The sequence below is a fragment of the Myotis davidii genome, unplaced genomic scaffold, assembly GCF_000327345.1.
Source record: "Myotis davidii unplaced genomic scaffold, ASM32734v1 scaffold96, whole genome shotgun sequence".
NCBI lineage: Eukaryota > Metazoa > Chordata > Mammalia > Chiroptera > Vespertilionidae > Myotis > Myotis davidii.
The window spans coordinates 573,133-591,042 of NW_006289416.1; the positions used below are offsets into that span (position 1 = coordinate 573,133).

General features: G+C 41.3%; 1 protein-coding gene across 1 annotated transcript in view; it reads right to left on the reverse strand.

Annotated features, from left to right (window-relative positions):
- Positions 1 to 16,047, reverse strand: part of ARHGAP28 (Rho GTPase activating protein 28) — a 134,959-nt gene extending 118,912 nt beyond the window's left edge. The window contains 1 exon segment of the mRNA XM_006761825.2: positions 15,592 to 16,047. Coding sequence (XP_006761888.1) covers positions 15,592 to 15,812 — 221 coding nt within the window. The 5' untranslated portion in view covers positions 15,813 to 16,047.
- Positions 16,048 to 17,910: the final 1,863 nt, after the last annotated feature.

A 17,910-nucleotide genomic window follows, 5' to 3' on the forward strand; every position in this document is an offset into this window, starting at 1 on the left:
GAACATAGGGGTGCATATATCCTTTCTGATTGGTGTTTCTGGTTTCTTGGGATATATTCCTAGAAGTGGGATCACAGGGTCAAATGGGAGTTCCATTTACAGTTTTTTGAGGAAACTCCATACTGTCTTCCATAGTGGCTGCACCAGTCTGCATTCCCACCAGCAGTGCACAAGTGTTCCTTTTTCTCCACATCTTCTCCAGCACTTGTCGTTTGTGGATTTGTTGATGATAGCCAGTCTGACAGGTGTGAGATGGTACCTCATTGTTGTTTTGATTTGCATCTCTCGGATGATTAGTGACTTTGAGCATGTTTTCATATGTAAAGGACTGACTATTAACCATCTTTGTGCCCCAGGACCTGATACGTACCAGGACCTGATACGGTATATGGCATACAAAGGTTCAATAGATGTTTGTTCAAGTTCACTTTTATGGTAAGAATAAATCTGAGTTCTTATTTTAATGAATGAAATGACCCTTAAGCAAAATTTAATCTTTAACAATGAAGGGTATATTTATCTATTTATTATCCATGTTGCTCTTAGTTTTACATGTCAAGACATGCTCATTTATAATTGTTCCAGTTTTTATTTTTATTAATTATTCTTTACTTCATAACATATTACCAAGAGTTTGTTATCCTATTAATAAAGACTAATTTAGTGAATTCTGGGAAAGTACACAGTATATAAGTTCAGAACAGTATAGTCTCTAACAGAATACCAATCCAAGATTTCTAATATTTCGAGGGTCAAAATAATAGAAAATTATGAACATCTCATTATATACCATATCGAAACATAGTATTTATCTTAATTTTTAGAGAGTTCCCATGACCATAAGTTATTTGAATTTTACAAGTTGATACTGTAGTACTGTAGTTTTTACTAAATACTCAAGAGTTCTAATGTTTTTCAGTTGATTCTTTTATATTTTGTAGGCAGGTTTTATATATAAACATTTTATGTTTTCCTTCCCGATATTATATGCATTTACGTACATGGGTGGGGTCTGGCCGGCCCACTCTGATGGGGGCCAATTGGGGTTGGGACGGTTGCGGGGGGTGAAGGTATGCGGGAGGTTGGCTGGCAGGCCCCGCCACCATTTGGTGGTGGGGGGGGGCTGACTGGGGACAGTGCCAGCCAGAGGGAGGGGCCGCAGGTGGTTGGGGGTGCTGATCGGAGTCCGATCGGGCCGGTTGGCCACTGCAGTGCACATCATAGCAACCGGTCATTCCAGTCATTCTGGTTGTTCTGCTGTTCAGGTCACTTGGCTTTTATATATGTAGATTTTAATTAGAGGAGACACAGAGATGGAAGAGGCCAACTCAGACTGAAGTGGGAGGCCGTCAGGAAAGACTTCACAAAGGAAGTGAGGCTCCGATTTTGAAGACTTCTCTGATAGCTTCTCAACCCAAGGAGAGGTCACATTTCCACATTTCAGCCACCACGATGTTTATTCAGCTACCGTTTGTTAAGACTATTGAGTGCCATGCCCTTTAATAGGGGACGGGGAAGGTGGTTGAGGATACAGCAATGAAGGAAATAGCCATGTTTTGGTCCTAACAATGCTCATATACTACTGTGGGACTAGTGATAAAGTTTCATCCTATATGCAAGAACCTTATTATCAAAGAATCTAAGTAGAGGATTAAATGTGTTTAAGTCTTACATTTTAAATTTGTATATGTTTTTATTGATTTTATTTTTAGAGACAGAGGCAGGCAGAGGGAGAGAGATGTAGAAAACATCATCGATGAAAGAAAAACATCCAGCGGCTGCCTCCTTGCACGCCCGCTGCTGGGGATCGAGCTCACAACCCAAGTACATGTCCTGTCCAGGAATCAACCAGAGACTCCTTCGTGCATGGGAAGATGCTCAATCACTGAGCCACACCAGCCGGGGTAAGTCTTACATTTTATAAATGCTAGATTTCTTTCATGACTTTATCAGATTTATAGTTTTTGGTAAGTTTTAAAATCGCCCCCTTCAGTTTGCCTTTTCTCTCTCTTCACCTTCTCAAAAGCTAAAATTTTATAATAGGTTCTATTTGCTGCCTCTATTTCCTCACCTCACACTCTTCAACCTGTGGCAAACTGGCTTCCCCCTCTACAACTCTATTAAAGACACGCTAGCAAAGATCTCCATTGCTATCCATACTACAAGTCCAGTGGACAGTATTCAATCAGGAAAAAGATATAAACATCAGTGATGAGAGAGAATCATTGATCCGCCTCCTCCTGCACATCCCACACTTAGGATCAAGCCCACAACCCAGGCATGTGCCTTTGACTGGAATCGAACCCAGGACCATTCATTCTGCAGGCTGACACTCTATCCATTGAGCCAAACTGGCCAGGGCAGTCATTAGCTACTCTTGATATGATTGTCCACTCTTTCTGAATCTAACGCCTTGGCTTCTGGAATGCTGCTATCCTTTTGGTCTCCATCAAAGGTTCCCGATGCTCTTCCCTTCCCTGATTGACATTGCTCCTGCTCCAAGTTTCATCTTTGTTCCACTGCTGCCTCTACAGACACTCTATGCTCTCCTGCCAGATCTTCTCAGGTCCCAGTAGTATCTATCTCCCAAATGCTGAAGTCTCCTGTGAATAGAGCTGAGAAATTTCAGCCTTGATCTCCCTCCGGTTTCTAATTGTATAGCCAACTACCTGCTGGGCATACACACTTAGCTCAAGATTCCACGTGTTAAACTCATCTCCCCACCCACAATTTGCTCATCCACCAGAATTCTCTCTCTCTCTCTTTTTTTTTTAAAGGCACGCCATTTTTACTAATACTTACATGCACAGGAATTTACAGAAAATAAGTAAAACTCAAAGAAGCAGTTATACTTAGAAGCTTTTGTGTGCTTCTTAAGTAAGGGAGATATTTGGCTTCAAGGGATGATAAATTGTGGGGAAATGACTAGGAAATATGTGGGAGAAACAAGCGAAGGGCTATTTTGGTAAGTCCTGTTTACGCAAGCTCATCATGTCCATCTTTGATGTGATAGGAGTCATTCTTCTCTCCCCAATGGGGGGAGGGGCACCTTCCTCAGAGGGAATTTATATCCTGCTTTTAGGCAATGAAGGGAGGGCAGAGGACTCTTCCTGCATCTGCTGACTTCCAATTGCCTTCACCTCAAAAGTACCTTTCTGCCAAAGTGGCATATGTTGGGGTGGCACATTCTGATCCTCTTCAAGGTTCAGAAAGATCAAATACCTGGCCAGTTTATGCAGGTGATGAGTGGGGGACTCTGGGATTTAAATCCACTTCTGCTAGGCTCTAAAGCATCTGCTTTTTAAAAGTAAACATTGAGAAAAACAGTCTGGTTTCCCTATTTTTTTAAAAATTACTTAAATAATACTTTCATCCCAAATAATAACTGTCATTGTGTTACTATAACATGATGCTGCTTCAGAGTGCTTTTATGAATTAGCTCATTTAATCCTCTAAGTCAGGAGTGGGAACCTTTTTTCTGCCCAGGGCCATTTAGATGTTTATAACATCATTCAAGGAACACATAAAATTATCAACTTAAAAATTAGCCTGCTCTATTTGGTCAAACATTGAATTAACTCACCCCTAATGCCTTGGCAAAGCCAGAACAAATGATTGCACGGGCCTTATACGGCCTCTGGGCCAGATGCTCCCCAGCCCTGGTCTAAGGAGTAGAATGGCAGGATTTGCTAAACTGGATGTACAAAGGAAGAATTTAATGACTTGCCATAGCCAAGCAACCATTTGGTAGCACCACTGCCACCTCGTCTAGGTCTCCTTGTCTGTCTAGCCAGAAAGGTGCCTTTTGTTGACTATTTCATTATTGCCTCTTCCCTAACTGCCTACCCAATGAATTTAAATGGGATTATTTCATTTAACCCCAGACCTCTGGGGCACAGCCTCCCAGGGTAATGTGAAAGTCACTGTTCTGAAATCCTATGACCTGGGTCTGAGCCCAGTTGGGGTAATAGGACCTGCCTTGCAGGATGAACTGGAAAGGAGATAAGGCAGTAGAGAATGTTATAGAGGGGCCTCCACTTCCCTGACCACAGGCTTCTGTGTGGAAAGGCTTCCACCAGAAAAACCTGCTTTACTCTTTCCATCTGGATTGTTTATCCCTAAGGCAGAAGGAGTGATGTACCTGATTTGGGCGTTTGGAGCAAGAGCTGGGCAGAACTCATCTGTCCAGGACTGCATTCTGCCTCGCTGTGGGTCCAGAGGGGGTCTATGCTGGTGGGAAGGCCTGTGTTGTAGGTCAGAGGTGAAGTCTACTGCAAACACCAAGCCATGTTCTCCAACCTACCTGATCTGTAAGAAAGGTGCTCTTCTGATTTCCATCGCCTGCCTCCGTTCAGTTGATTCTAAACTCAGGCAGGGAGAACAGATTTTATGTAGAACCCAACAAATAGATTCCTTTGTTTTCCTTGTTCATAGAATAAGGTTTCTTAAATACACTGACAAAAAAATTGTATCTGAGCAAAGTTATAAATAATTTTTGATATGTGAACCAAGTTTTAACTTGTAGGTATGAAAATGCTTTTATGTCATAAATCTAGTAGTAAATGGGTATTACTGCTTTCCCACAAAATCACAGGTGGTTCTGGTGAGGTTTGATAAGCATTTCAGAAGTTCCCAAATGTCAGAAGAGCAAACAAAATATTAAAAAACAAACAACTGAAGAAGTGGAATAATTATTATGCTAATAAAATCACTAAAATCCGGGAAAGGAAAGTAAAATACTACTTTTTACCTTTTAAATTAGAGTCATGAAAGTGATTAGCAGTAGGAAAGTGCTAGGATTGTCCTCTAGTGCCAATTTTTCATACAGAAAAGTCATAGCCCATTTGGACTTTCAAAAATTATTCTTGCCTGGCCAGCGTGGCTCAGTGGTTGAGCATCGACCTATGAACCAGGAGGTCATGGTTTGATTCCAGGTCAGGGCACATACCTGGGTTGCAGGCTCAATACAATTGGGAGTGTGCAGGAGGCAGCCAATCAATGGTTCTCTCTCATCACTGATGTTTCTATCTCTCTCTCCCACTTCCTTCCTCTCTAAAATCAATTAAAATATTTTTTAAAAAATATTGTTCTTTGAACTTGTTATAGCTCTTGTTACTGAGGTTTGGGAACCCTTCCACCTGAGGGAATCAGTACATCAACTCGTAGTAAGAACAGACTGACTGATAATCCTGCTCATTCACCTTCCTCCTCTGGTGTCTCAGACGCTCCTCTCCTCTGACTTTTCTTCTATGCCAGCTCCTCCTTGCTGACTCTTCCACCAACTCTTCAAATGCTGGACTTCCTGGTCCTCCCGTTTTCTTCTTACCTTTTCCACGGGCATCCCCATCTACACTTGTGTTAAAGACTTCTAAATCCATACTTGCCCCCAAATCATTCTCCTGAAACTACATTCAAATTCCTAACTGCTGGAGGAATCACAGCTGTCTCCAACACAGCATGTCTAGAACTCAACTCTTCCTAGACACTTCTCCCAAATTGGAAGATTTCCAATAAAAGTCAGCTTCTTTTGACAAACGGGAAAATCTGATAATACAGAACCCATGTGAAAACAGCTGGCTGGAGGTAAGGAGTAGCTGTCTCCTTTAAATGAAGCCTGAGGCCTCCTGTTGTGCACAGTCCCTACCACTCCCAATGTCCTGTACTTGGCTGACTTCACACAATACGTTCCTGGCCTGGCAACTGTAGATGTTTTAGTTTGTGACCCGTGAAGTAGGTCATCCAAGATCATCTGCTGAATTAAGAAATGAATTAATGAACAAAATAGCATCACTCTTTTCTACTCAGACTGGAATTACCTGATTTTATTCAATCCTGGCTCACCAGTTACTAAACGGATTGCAATGTTGCATAACCTCGCTATGCCTCAGTGACTTCATCTATGAAATACTCATCCACCAGAATTCTCAATTTTAATTAATACCACTCCAAAACAGAAACCCAAGTTATTTCTCCTAGTCCCCAGTAGACACTTCATCACCAAATCAAACCAACTTCATTGCTTGTTTCTCCCACAGAATCTATTATTCCTTCACCCACATTCCCAGGACCCTAGTTTAGGCCCTTATCACCTTTCCTTGAAGAATGGCATTAGCCCTCTAAATTTTTTTCTCTACCCCCAAGTCATGGTCCTGCTTAAAACCATCTTTTATACTCCAGAAACTGGGGGAACCTGGAAAACAGTTACAGCATTACAATTTTATTTTATAGATTTTAACCCAATAGTGTTGAAGCCAGATTAAAATAGCAATGATCTGAATCCAGTATGAGTAGGGAGGGGGAGGGAAGAGACAGAAGAGAGAATAAACTGGGTAAAATGTGGTTAGCTGAAGAGAGCTCCTTCTTAAGACATAAAAAAGTCCTCTGAGTAGCAACTTCCACAAACTATAAGAGAATTGGTGCTAATCTTTTAACTCTCACAAGAACTTTTTAGTCTGGATAAAAGGACTTTCATGTTTGTTTAGGACTGGTGTATCAGAATCAGCTTCACTGGGGCTTCTTCTAAGCAATGACTCATGTTGTTTTAGCTGGTGCTGACTCCCTGCCCCGCAGAGGATGACACAGCTTTGAACAGGGAGAGCACCGCCTGGCCTGCTATCTCCAGCTCCACACACGCTTCCAGTCACAGGCGAGGTGGGCGTTCTCTAGAGCCCATCTTTCTGCAACTAAGCACAATTCAGATTTCATAAAAACAGTTGCCAAGTCAACCTCGTAATCACTGAGCTTTACAAACGAGGAGGCAAAGAAGTTAGGTTGTGGTATGTTAAAAATCACAGGGCCAGCCATCCTCTGGTTTCCAAAACAGAATGTGCGGAAACTTAGTCAGCTTTTTCCCCATTTAATTGCTTACTCTATTGAGGTCAGCACATGTTTTCCTTTAAGATTCCACTGAGAAGTTGCAGCCAGTGTGTTTTCCAGACTCTCCACGTAAAACTTAAGGAGATAATGTGCACGGGTAGTTGTAATAGTATTTGAAAGGAAGCTAAGGAAATGCCATTCTCACCACCACCTTTTCTCTAGTACTATGCTAGTTCTTATTGCTTCCCAGTGAGAAAGCCCGTTTTCCCCTCATCCATGATCTCCTTGCGGTTGGCCTGGCTGCTTCCAGAACACACTGGACCATGCTGTGGGCCTCAGTCCCCTGGTAAGGGGAGCTGGTGACCAGGGGGCAGCAGATGGTAGTCAGAGCCTGGCTCAACAACTGGTTATTCCTTCTGAGGCTCCCATGAGGCACTCTCCCATACTCTCTTCCCAGTTGCATCACAGAGGTTGTTCCTTGCAGGCCTCACTCATGACTGTATTTTCATGATGTCCAGTTCCCATTGATAACACACTCCGAGCAACCTGGCTGATAAGAACAGTTAGAGAAGACTTCTGAAGACACGGCAGTTAGCAGAGGAGCCAGACCGCTCTGTTTATATATAACTAAAATAACTGTCCAATCTCTGTAGCTCTGGTGCCCTGAGAACCAACGTTTATCAAAATGAATACCTTAAAAAATAAACAGGTGCCCAGAGCCTAGAGGCCATTCTGATTCTGACTTCTCCAGAAGATTCAAGTCCAGACTGTAATGAGCCCTGGATTTGTTTTCTAAACAGAAACCCTTGAAGCCCAATCTAGGTGTGGCATTATCCGTGGCTCCAAGGTCACTGATGGATAAGAACTGTGCCCAGGCTTATGAGAGACTAGAGATGGCTCATGGGTCCAGATGGCCACACCCTATCGTATCTTACCCTAAATTTCTGAGCAAGACTTAGAACAGAACTGATCTTCACAAAGGTATGGTCCAGGACCTGGCTTGGTCCTGTCCTTCGGTAGGTTTCAAATAGAGATAAGGTAAAAACCTGACTGAATTCTGGGAGACAGAGAAGAAGCCCCACTAATTCTTGTGGAGTGTTTTCTCAACATACATTTAGAATTCTTATGTTATAAGTCATATTGCCAGGAACAGAGTAAAATATAAATTTTTTAACCACAGAAATCTACCTTAGTGGCTAAAGAAAGCAATTATTAAAACTAAAATGAAAAATTCTAAGAGCTAGTTACTAAGAACATAAACCTAAGGATTAAAGGATTAAGAACTGCCCTCCCCGCTTCTGCCCAAAAAAGCCAAAGGAAGATTTCCTGTCACTGACCGCTTGGGTCTCACTTTCTTGGTCAAGTTGAATGACTTCTCTAGCACATTCTGTCTATTTTAAAGTATTCTTACCTAAATAAGACTGCATGAAGGGCAAGAATAGTTTTTAAAATTAAAAAAAAATCTTGTAAATGCACTTCTTTCAAGTGATAACATTTGTCTAATAACCTACTTCATGTGTATTTCATTAAAACAAAGTAGGAATGATTGCAAAAGGAAAAACTAAACCAAAACTAAGCATTTATAACATCTACCATGTGGAAGTTGTTGATGCTGGTTGCTAAGGGGGATACAGTAATACTGACCCGGCTCTCAATAAACCTACAACAAAATTCAGGCAGAAAAAATACTAAATACATAATATATTAAGTAATGTTTCAATATTGAAATAACACGTTAAAAATCACCAGTTTTGGAAGGATTGGAAGGGAATCCCGGCTGTCTCATTACCTCACTGTGTGATCTTGGGCCTCAGTTCCTTCCTGCTATAGGACTGTTGTAAGGACTAAATGAAGTCTTGCATGTCAAGCTCAGTTAAGGTATCAATAAAACTAGGCCTTCTTTTTAAAGCAGACACCACCAGACAGTGCATGATTAATTACCAAATGATTACTGTTATGGCAGATGAAAACTCTTCTGGCTACTAGGATTAAGGAATTCTTCAGAAGTTTAGTCCTTACTTCTTTGACTATGTTTATTCCCTTTTGTTTTGCATTTTATCTCCTGCCACTTAAATATGGGTTTAGTCCCAACCATTGACATGTTAACTTCATCTACTGTGTGAATTTTTCAGTGTGGTAATGAAGATAGGGAAAAGTGGGAAGGAAAGACATCAAATATCATATTATTAGCTATAATGTCATTTTAATACGCTTAACATTTTTTCTAAATACCTGTCAGACTTCTCTACTGATCTGTAAAGATAAAATCCTCTTTTAAGATCTTTGTAGAAAGATAAATGCAATGGCCAGTGTTTTCTAAATTGATTTCATAAACGAATTCTGAACAGGAAATGTCAAAGGAATTATCGTCCTTATACATTACAGATATTCAGATACAGATGTAAAGACTTATCTCTTATACATGAAAGATAATCAGTGCCACAATTTAGAATTACTAAAATAGTACAAATAAATCTCAAGTGTTTGACAATTTCAAAACAACTGCATACTACTCTGTCTCTGATTTCCGTTTCTCTTTCCTGTCCTTTGTATTGTGTGTTTGTGTGCAGTCCTCATCTGTTCAGGATCAGAAGTGGAATGCACAGGTTTAATTAGTTTTAAGAGTAACATGAGACACTCAGCTGGTTCTCTAAGTGACACTTAGAGCATGTTCTCCCACCCTTGGAATTACTTGGCACTTACTGCCTGTCAAAAGGATAGTTTTATCAAAAATATTCATTTAGCGAGGAGTGATTTAACACATTTGATACTCGAAGAATGTCTCATAACCCCCAGATATTTAAGAAGATGAAAACACAATAAAACAATCTACTGCTTTCTTCAGTTCCCATCTTAGAGAATAAAGCAACTTTATTATTTTGTTTTGATGTACACCTCTAGTAATCACAAAGAAATGGACACATGAAACTTCATGGGATGAAGAATGACACATGATCTGAAACTCACTAACCCAAGTAACCAGAGCATAGCAAGAAACTGAAAGCAAACCAGCAAACCAAAAAACTCAAAGAAACCGACATAAATGCTATCAAAATCTTTTGTTAAATTACACAGTTTAGTCCTTTGAACAGCATTTTCTTTACACAGCTCTAACAAGCTTAATTATCTAATCAAAAGTAGATTACAAAGCATGTTAAAAATAGCCATAGTAGAAAGAACAGAGTACTGCCAAAGGCTTTCAGGGCTGCCTAAAAATAAGGGGAAAATAACAACAATGATAGATAATACTTAAATTACATTAGAAATAAAACATTGCACCAATATAAGCTATTTACTATTAAGGCAAGCAAACTTACACATCTCAATAGATGCCTTTACTACAGCACTAGAAACCACACTCTTACTAATGAGTCATTAAAAATGGGTCATTTCTACATTATTTAAGGCTACATCTGACTTTTCATACAAAGAGACTTAAAGGCAAAACAAACACTCCATTGCTGGATAAACTTTATGCCCAAAATGTGCGTCAAAGAAACATTTTATTCTCTTTGCTACAAAACATTTCACTTTTATTCTTTGCTGGAACTAATATCTAGAGACCATACATTGAGAAAACAGAGAACAGAAGTTACTTTAGAAATGAAATAGTTTGGTTTAAGGATGGAATGAGAAGAAATGTTGATCATATGCATATTAGAATGTTTGCTTTCATTATAACACATTTGCAAATGTTCAAGTAACATCCTAGGAACACTAGAAGGCAAAAATGTTTTCCATCAGGAGAAACAGCTCTAAGAAAACAGAAAGCCTCCGTTGCCTCACTAAGAGACCCCAGCAATGTGAGATTAACAACTACCTTCTTTTTTCCCTTATCCTCACCCAAGGGTATATTTTCCATTGATTTTTTTAGAGAGAGTGGAGTGGAGGAAGAAAAGAGAGGTGGGGGAGAGGGAGAGAGAGAGAGGGGGAGAAAAAACATTGGATGTGAGAGAGAAACAGTGATTGGTTGCCTTTTGCATGTGTCCTGACTGGCAGGGATCAAGCCTGCAGCCAACCGAGATAGGAGGTACATGCCCTTGACCAGGAATCAAACCACTAAGCAGAACTGCCCAGAGCTAATAACTACCCACTTGATGCAGAATTTCACTTAGCATCTTTGTGATTAGTTTTCTTTTAATACAATAATAAAATTTTCCTTGCAAAGAAGGATGAAACTTTGAAAATTAGAAAATTTCTTTTTATAGGTTTCACGAACTCAGACCAGAAAAAAAAAGTAAACCATTCTATCACAAAACTGGAGCGGGGGGGTGGGGCGGGGGGGGCAGGAAGTAGGTTAAATGACTATTGATGCCTTTTTACATTTATTTGGTTGACTTTTTAAAGATGTACAGTAACTCCCCCATGATCATTCTCACATATTAATCACACAGAGGAAAATTATAGTTTTACAATAGGGAACCCTAGCTGACATCACCCTAAGCAGGTGATCAAAGTTAACATCAACATTGGTGAGACATACTGACATCACGTACCCCTGACATGATGTTACTGAGAAGGGCCCAACATCATTCTGCAGAATTCTCACCCAAAATATATATCTTCAGTTTAATCACGATAGGCTATCAGACTAATCCAAGTTGAGAGACTTCTTCGAAACAACCAATCAGTACTCTAAAAGCGCCAAGGTCATAAAAGACATGGACAGACCGTCACAGATTGGCGGAGGTTTGGGAGGCATGAGTCAATCCATCCTGGATTCAATTCTACAACAGAATTGAATTCCGATGCTAGTGGAAAACTGGTGAAACCAGGATAAAGTCTACAGTTTAGTTAATAGCATTTTACCCTATTCATTTTTCAGTTTTATAATGGAACTGTGGTTTTGCAAAATATTAACACCGAGGAAGCTGGGAGAAGCTTACACAGAACTCACTGAGCTACCTGTGAAAGTTTTCTGTGAGTCTAATATTGTATCAAAATAAAAGTTAAGAAAAAGTTGTCATCTTTATCCTCATGAAAGTGACTCTACAACATCCTAAGTTCTCTAAACTTTGTGGACACATGAAGGATTAATGACCAGGGAGGACGGAGTAGGTTAAAAATGGACAAAGCAACTGGCCAAATGTTTGGGCAAACGACAGGATCAAAGGAAATGTGCCAGATGTTTTCCACTCGCTCTACGCAGGGAGGCACCCCACTCAGCAGGGGCCCACTGTAAAGAGAAACCGGAGACACAAACTCTGATTTCAACCCTAACATAGTGACCTATAAATATCTTCTCTCTTAAGACTCCTATTTCCACTATTTCTGAATCCTCTGGATAAAGTCCAACTGCTGTGCTTATGCATATGCCCATAAGTTCACAGAAGTGTCTTCTAACTAATTTCAATCCAGGAAAGTACCAATTAACATGTCATTAAAAGTTCCTAAACTTGGTCTTTTCTACAAAATCGTTACTTTCCTGTCATCATTTTCATTTTGATAGAATCATTCTCATTCTAGTTATGATATGAGGAAGCCACATCCCCTTTGCAAAAGTTTAACATTGTTGTAGAATTAGAATGCCCAGGATAACCTTGGTTAGCTTCTATGTTTGTTTTTGAGGAAGAGTTGGTTCTTTTCTTCTTCTATTTTTATCCTCCTAAAGACAATTCCAACCATTTGCTGTAACAGAGCTGAGAATGTATAAGCCTTCATTCTCGTTTTTCTTTACAGGATAAAATGTAAAGGACAGAATGTTAAAAAAAAAAAAAAGAATTACTTCTCTTCCCAACAAATACTTAGTATTCTTGAGTCTCTTTCCTGCATGAGCAAGTTGTAGGGATTGGTACCAAGACTATCTTACTCTCCTTACATCAACACTGTGATTAAAAGTGGTAATAGTAAGAATACAGCTAACAATTAGATGCTTCCTTGGGTCAGACACTATTCTAAGCAGCTGAAGCAAGTTGCCTAAGGCCACATGGCCGTAAAGAGTGTAGGTGGAGTCTGACCCCAAGCCTGAGTAACTGGTGCTTTATACTGGATACTTACTTTAATAAAACAAAATGGACAGGCCCGAAAGAAATTGCAATGGACACCCTGCTTCAGTGTTGAAGATTAACAGGGAGAAGCTTGCGATTGAGCAGCCTTTACTCAGCTTCAGCGAGTGCTGGCAGGCGCAGCGGAAGCCTGAGCTGCTGAATCATTTGATTTTCTTTCTTTCTCTCCTCTCTCTCTCTCTCTCTCTCTCTCTCTCTCTCTCTCTCTCTCTTTCTCTCTCTCTCTTGGTAGCAGTCTAGATTTATGTCTTGATTTTTGAAATGTTACTGCTTATTTCAAACATTTTCTAAAAATCCTAGTGGTCTGAAAGGTAAAGAGCCATATTCTCATGGCAGGGACTTGGTTTCATTCATCTTTGTCTACCTAATCCCTAATGTGCTGCTAGCACATAGTAGGTGCAAAAAGGTTGCCTTCTGCTGTTACAACCCCTGCCATTTTATATTTGTGGTAGGAATTCATTAATTTATTCACCAAATATTTACTGAACTACTACAATGTGCCAGACACTGCTCTAGGCACTTGGGATACAATAGTGAAGCGAAAGGGGAGAGAGAAGCAACAGAGGATAATATTTTCGTGGGAGAAACAGGCCAAACAAAAACAAAAGAATATAAAGTCAGATGGAGTGGACGATTGGAAAATGAGATGGTTTGCTTTGAATTGAGCCCATGCCGACCAGAGCTAAAGAATGAAACTTAGGAAGTTAGATACAATAGTCCATGCTTCCTAATGCCATACTGGTCACTACTCCACAAATATGTCACACATATGTAAGCAATTTAAAGAAAAGGGTCAGAGAGAGAGAGAGAGAGAGAGAGAGAGAGAGAGAGAGGGCGCTTTCTTCATAAGGAGAACAATAAGATCTTGCTCCTTGGCTTGAAAGGAAGTATTGATCAGTAGTTAGTGAGTCAAAGGTTAATAACTTGGGCTCGATTATTTCTGTTATCTGCCTCATGATTGATGATGTCCTCTGGCTCCACTCAAGACAGGAGCCCCCTTTTGATTGCTGTTACTGGGAACCAAGGAATTAAGCCATTCTCTAGTCATTTAGTTGCAACAGGGGCAGGGGTCGTCTATCTCCTGCATCAGAGGGTAAGTGGCACAAAGGTCCCTACAGAGAGGGTACAGGGCAGTCACCAAAACATGCAAACTTGAAGCAACATAAATCTAACTGGCAACTGGCGGGGCAAAACGCTAGCTAGCTCTGACACACAGCTCTCCTGCTCTCAGGTATTATCATTCCATAAGACCACATGCTGAGTTCATGGAACTTGTCCTCCAGTTTGCTTTGGAAACGGATGTAGTTTCAAGTAGCCCAGATGGCACAATCTGGCTCTTGCTCCTGGACAGCTGCTGGGAGCTATAGACAGGACAGCTATCCCAGATGAGGCATATGCTTCCTACCGCCAAGTTGTATCTAAACATGCACAAACCTGGCCCCCAGCTTCTCATCAAATCACTCATATCTATTTCATACTCATAATTTGAGTAATTAGAGTCAATAATTACGCTTAGAAAACACCCTCAAGACAAATGCAAGTGTGTATGTTCAAGCAGCCTTTAAAATAATGTACACAGCCCCTAAGACTGGAAGGAAAATGTTATTTTCTCATTGTCTTTACATATAAAAATTAGATTTTACTCAACCAGCACTTTTTTGGAAGAAACAATATTTTCTTTGTTAGTCAAGCCCAAAACAGATCTCATGCCAAGGCATTTTGTTCTTGTCATGGATACTAGCCAAAAAGATATTCCTTGAAATAAAAGTCACAATCTGTTGAAAGCCTCACAAGTCCACTAAATTAGGAAACAACTCATCATTATCACATAACTAAAAAGCATGAGAAAAAATTAATGACTTAAAATAAATATACAAACTCCCCACTTGTAAAGAAAACCATCAATGGATCCATAGCTGCAAAATAGCCGCATTTAAACAAATAAAATTTCCCCTAAATATGTGTCAGATATCAAACCATCCTACTTACCAGTGTACTATCTTTGTCTACCCACAGAAACTTCCTAAAAGTCTAATGTCTTTGGTTTCGTTCATGGAAGTTTCATTGGCCTTGATCTTGCATCAAATAGATGGAAACTGATAGAATAATTTAACACAGATTCCTGATGTATTACATCTAAACTGCACATAATGAGATGGTTATAGGTCTTTTAACCCAAAAGAAATGTTATAATTGCATTTAAAGAATAGTCAACATTAGCAATAATGAAATAATGCCAATGTATTTATACAATTGAAAGTTGTGGGGTTTTTTTTAAAAATCTATAAATAAAATTGTTTATAAACGTCTACTGAGATATACTTTTTGGAGAATCTCTCCATCTAGTGCGCATTCGTTCAGGTGGCATGAAGTTACCTAAGAAGCTCTGGATAGGATTCGAGGATTTAGCATAATGTATTGTAAAATCTTTGCTTTCTGCCTGTGTTTCATTTTAGATGCCTTTAAAAAATTCTCCAATACCTCCAGGGGTGAACCTGGCAAAGAGGAGGCAGATGCCTGCTATCACCAAGTTGTCTCAAGAACACAACTCTGCTACCGATCGCTGCCTTCAGCTGTGGCGGGTGCAACTTCGTGCACTTCCCACTTCCAATCCAGAACAATGCAAAGAGCAGCAGGCTCACTCCCCCATCCACCCCAACTTGCAACAACAATCAAGGGATGGTGGAGGGATGCCCAGGCAGAGAACCCCGGGGGCCAGCCGGAACCCCCCAGCCCGGAAAGCCCCGCTCCCCCCGGAGCGGCTCAGTACCTGCTGCCCGGGTGGCTGGCGGCGGCGCGGGGCGCGCAGCGCGGCTCGGAGCTGGGCGGCTGGGAGCGGGCGTACGAGTGGTAGGCGGTCAGCACCACGCCGCCCGAGTCCTCCACTTCCATCGTCAGCCGCGCATGTCCTGGCTCCCGCCCGAGAACAAAGGCGGGGACCAGCATGGACCAGCACCGGGACCCCGTCACCAGCGGGGAGGCAGGGCCCATCCAGCCCCCGGGGGCTCTCTCCGGGCTGTCAGGGCAGCCGGCCCCGCCCGCGGGGCAGCGCTATTAGCATAGATTGCAAAACACGCCCCGGAGCCCTGGAGGGGGTGGGGGGCCTGAGGACGAGGTGCTGGGGTGGGATCCCTGTCTCTAGGAAACTGGAAACCGGCTGTGATCCTTCAGGGCTCGGGCGAGCTGCTCTAGTCAAGTTCTTTTCTTGCTTTGTTTCTTTTCCTTTTCCTTTTCTCACCTCCCCCCTTCCACCGGGAGGCTTATCCGATCGCGAGGAACATTTCCTGCCTGGTAGCCTGGAGTGAGAGAAAGAAACCCTGCCCGGGAGCCCGGGCTGAGCAGAGCAGCCAGGTCCACGCTTGTGGTCTGGGAAGAAAGGAAGAAAATGCGACTCTCATTTAAAGCATCCGCATCAACAATGGAAGAGCCGGATTACGTTGCTGGGTACTTAGTCAAGTTACAATAAACTTGCTTTCCTTTCGGGCAGGTAATTCCCGCTTACAGCAGGCAGAACGTGTCCCTCCCTCGCCCTCCGTGCCACAACAACCAGGCTCTGACCTCACTCCCACATCCCTTTCCTCCTCCCAGTCCTGATCAAATTAACAGACCGCTTTCAGCCGGCCTGGAAATCAGGCTTCCTGAGCTGAAGCTTGTTACTGCCAGAGGTGTTGATGGGAGGTTGAGGAGGGGGGTGGCTGGCTGGAAAGAGCCTACCGTGTCTCTGTCTTTCACACCCTAACAGGGTGTGTTACCTGCTGTCTCTTCCACTCCCCTGGGAGCTGGGTAGAATGGAAAGAGGAGTTAGTGCACCCCTGGCTGAGGGATGGCCTGTCATGCTACTGAACATCTCAGAATCTGCTTCTGCATCCGTGAAAGGGGAAAAGAATATTCTTTCTTCTCAGGGCATTAAAAGCACCAATGACATGCTAAGATCTCAAGAAACATGTTTCTCTCTGCTACTTCCTTTACAGACATCCAGGGAGACATTTGTTTTCACTGCAATTTCAGAGGTTGGGAAAAACAAAACATTTTTCACCCAAAATGCTTTTGTAAAACATGTTTTGTTGATTAAAGAAAGGGTGGGACAATAACTAACATTTACCAAAATACTCATGTATTGGACCCTGTACATTAGCTCTTTAAACAACTCTCTGAGGCATTATTACCCGAATTTTTTGACTAAAGAAACTTATCAAGCATCCGTGTATGGAAAAGGCCCTGCAAAGGTTGTTTCATTCCCCAAAACTTGCAGACACAAAGAGACATCTGTTTACCTACTGTGTCTAATGCCAAATACATTAAAACTATGACAATACTTTCTTAAAATGTGAAATAATAAAGACATAGTGTAAGTATGGATACATGCCCACAATGCCTCATCTAAAACCTTGGAACCAGATACATTTCAGAATCTATTAATATTTTTTTCATTTTAAAAGTAACGTGGTGCATGCCCATTTAACATAGAACACCCTCCATCCGGTACAATTAGGGATAGCACCCTGTATTTAAACATATTTTCTTTAGCAAAAAGAATTGACCCTAAGTGCAATAAAGTCTATGATTAGTCTCACGTCAATTCAGGTCAGGTTTATCACCAAATAAGTTTTGGCACCAAACTTTTTTTAAAAAGGTGTATTTTTTTTATATATATATTTTATTGATTTTTTACAGAGAGGAAGGGAGAGAGATAGAGAGTTAGAAACATCGATGAGAGAGAAACATCAATCAGCTGCCTCCTGCACATCCCCCACTGGGGAAGTGCCCACAACCCAGGTACATGCCCCCAACCGGAATCGAACCTGGGACCTTTCAGTCCGCAGGCCGACGCTCTATCCACTGAGCCAAACCGGTTTCTAAAAAGGTGTACTTTTTACAGCTTTTCGAATTTTGGAACTACCATAGGAATTATAGTAGTGGAACTTTTTATGGGTATGTGATTTCTCCTTGGAATTTTTTTTTTCTTTTCTGAACTACAGACTCACAATTTTAAATACCTGGGTACTTCCTTTAAAACACTTTGGCCGTAACTCTGCCTCAAGATGTCCAACACCACAGTAGTACTCCATCATGCTTGGCATCATAACCC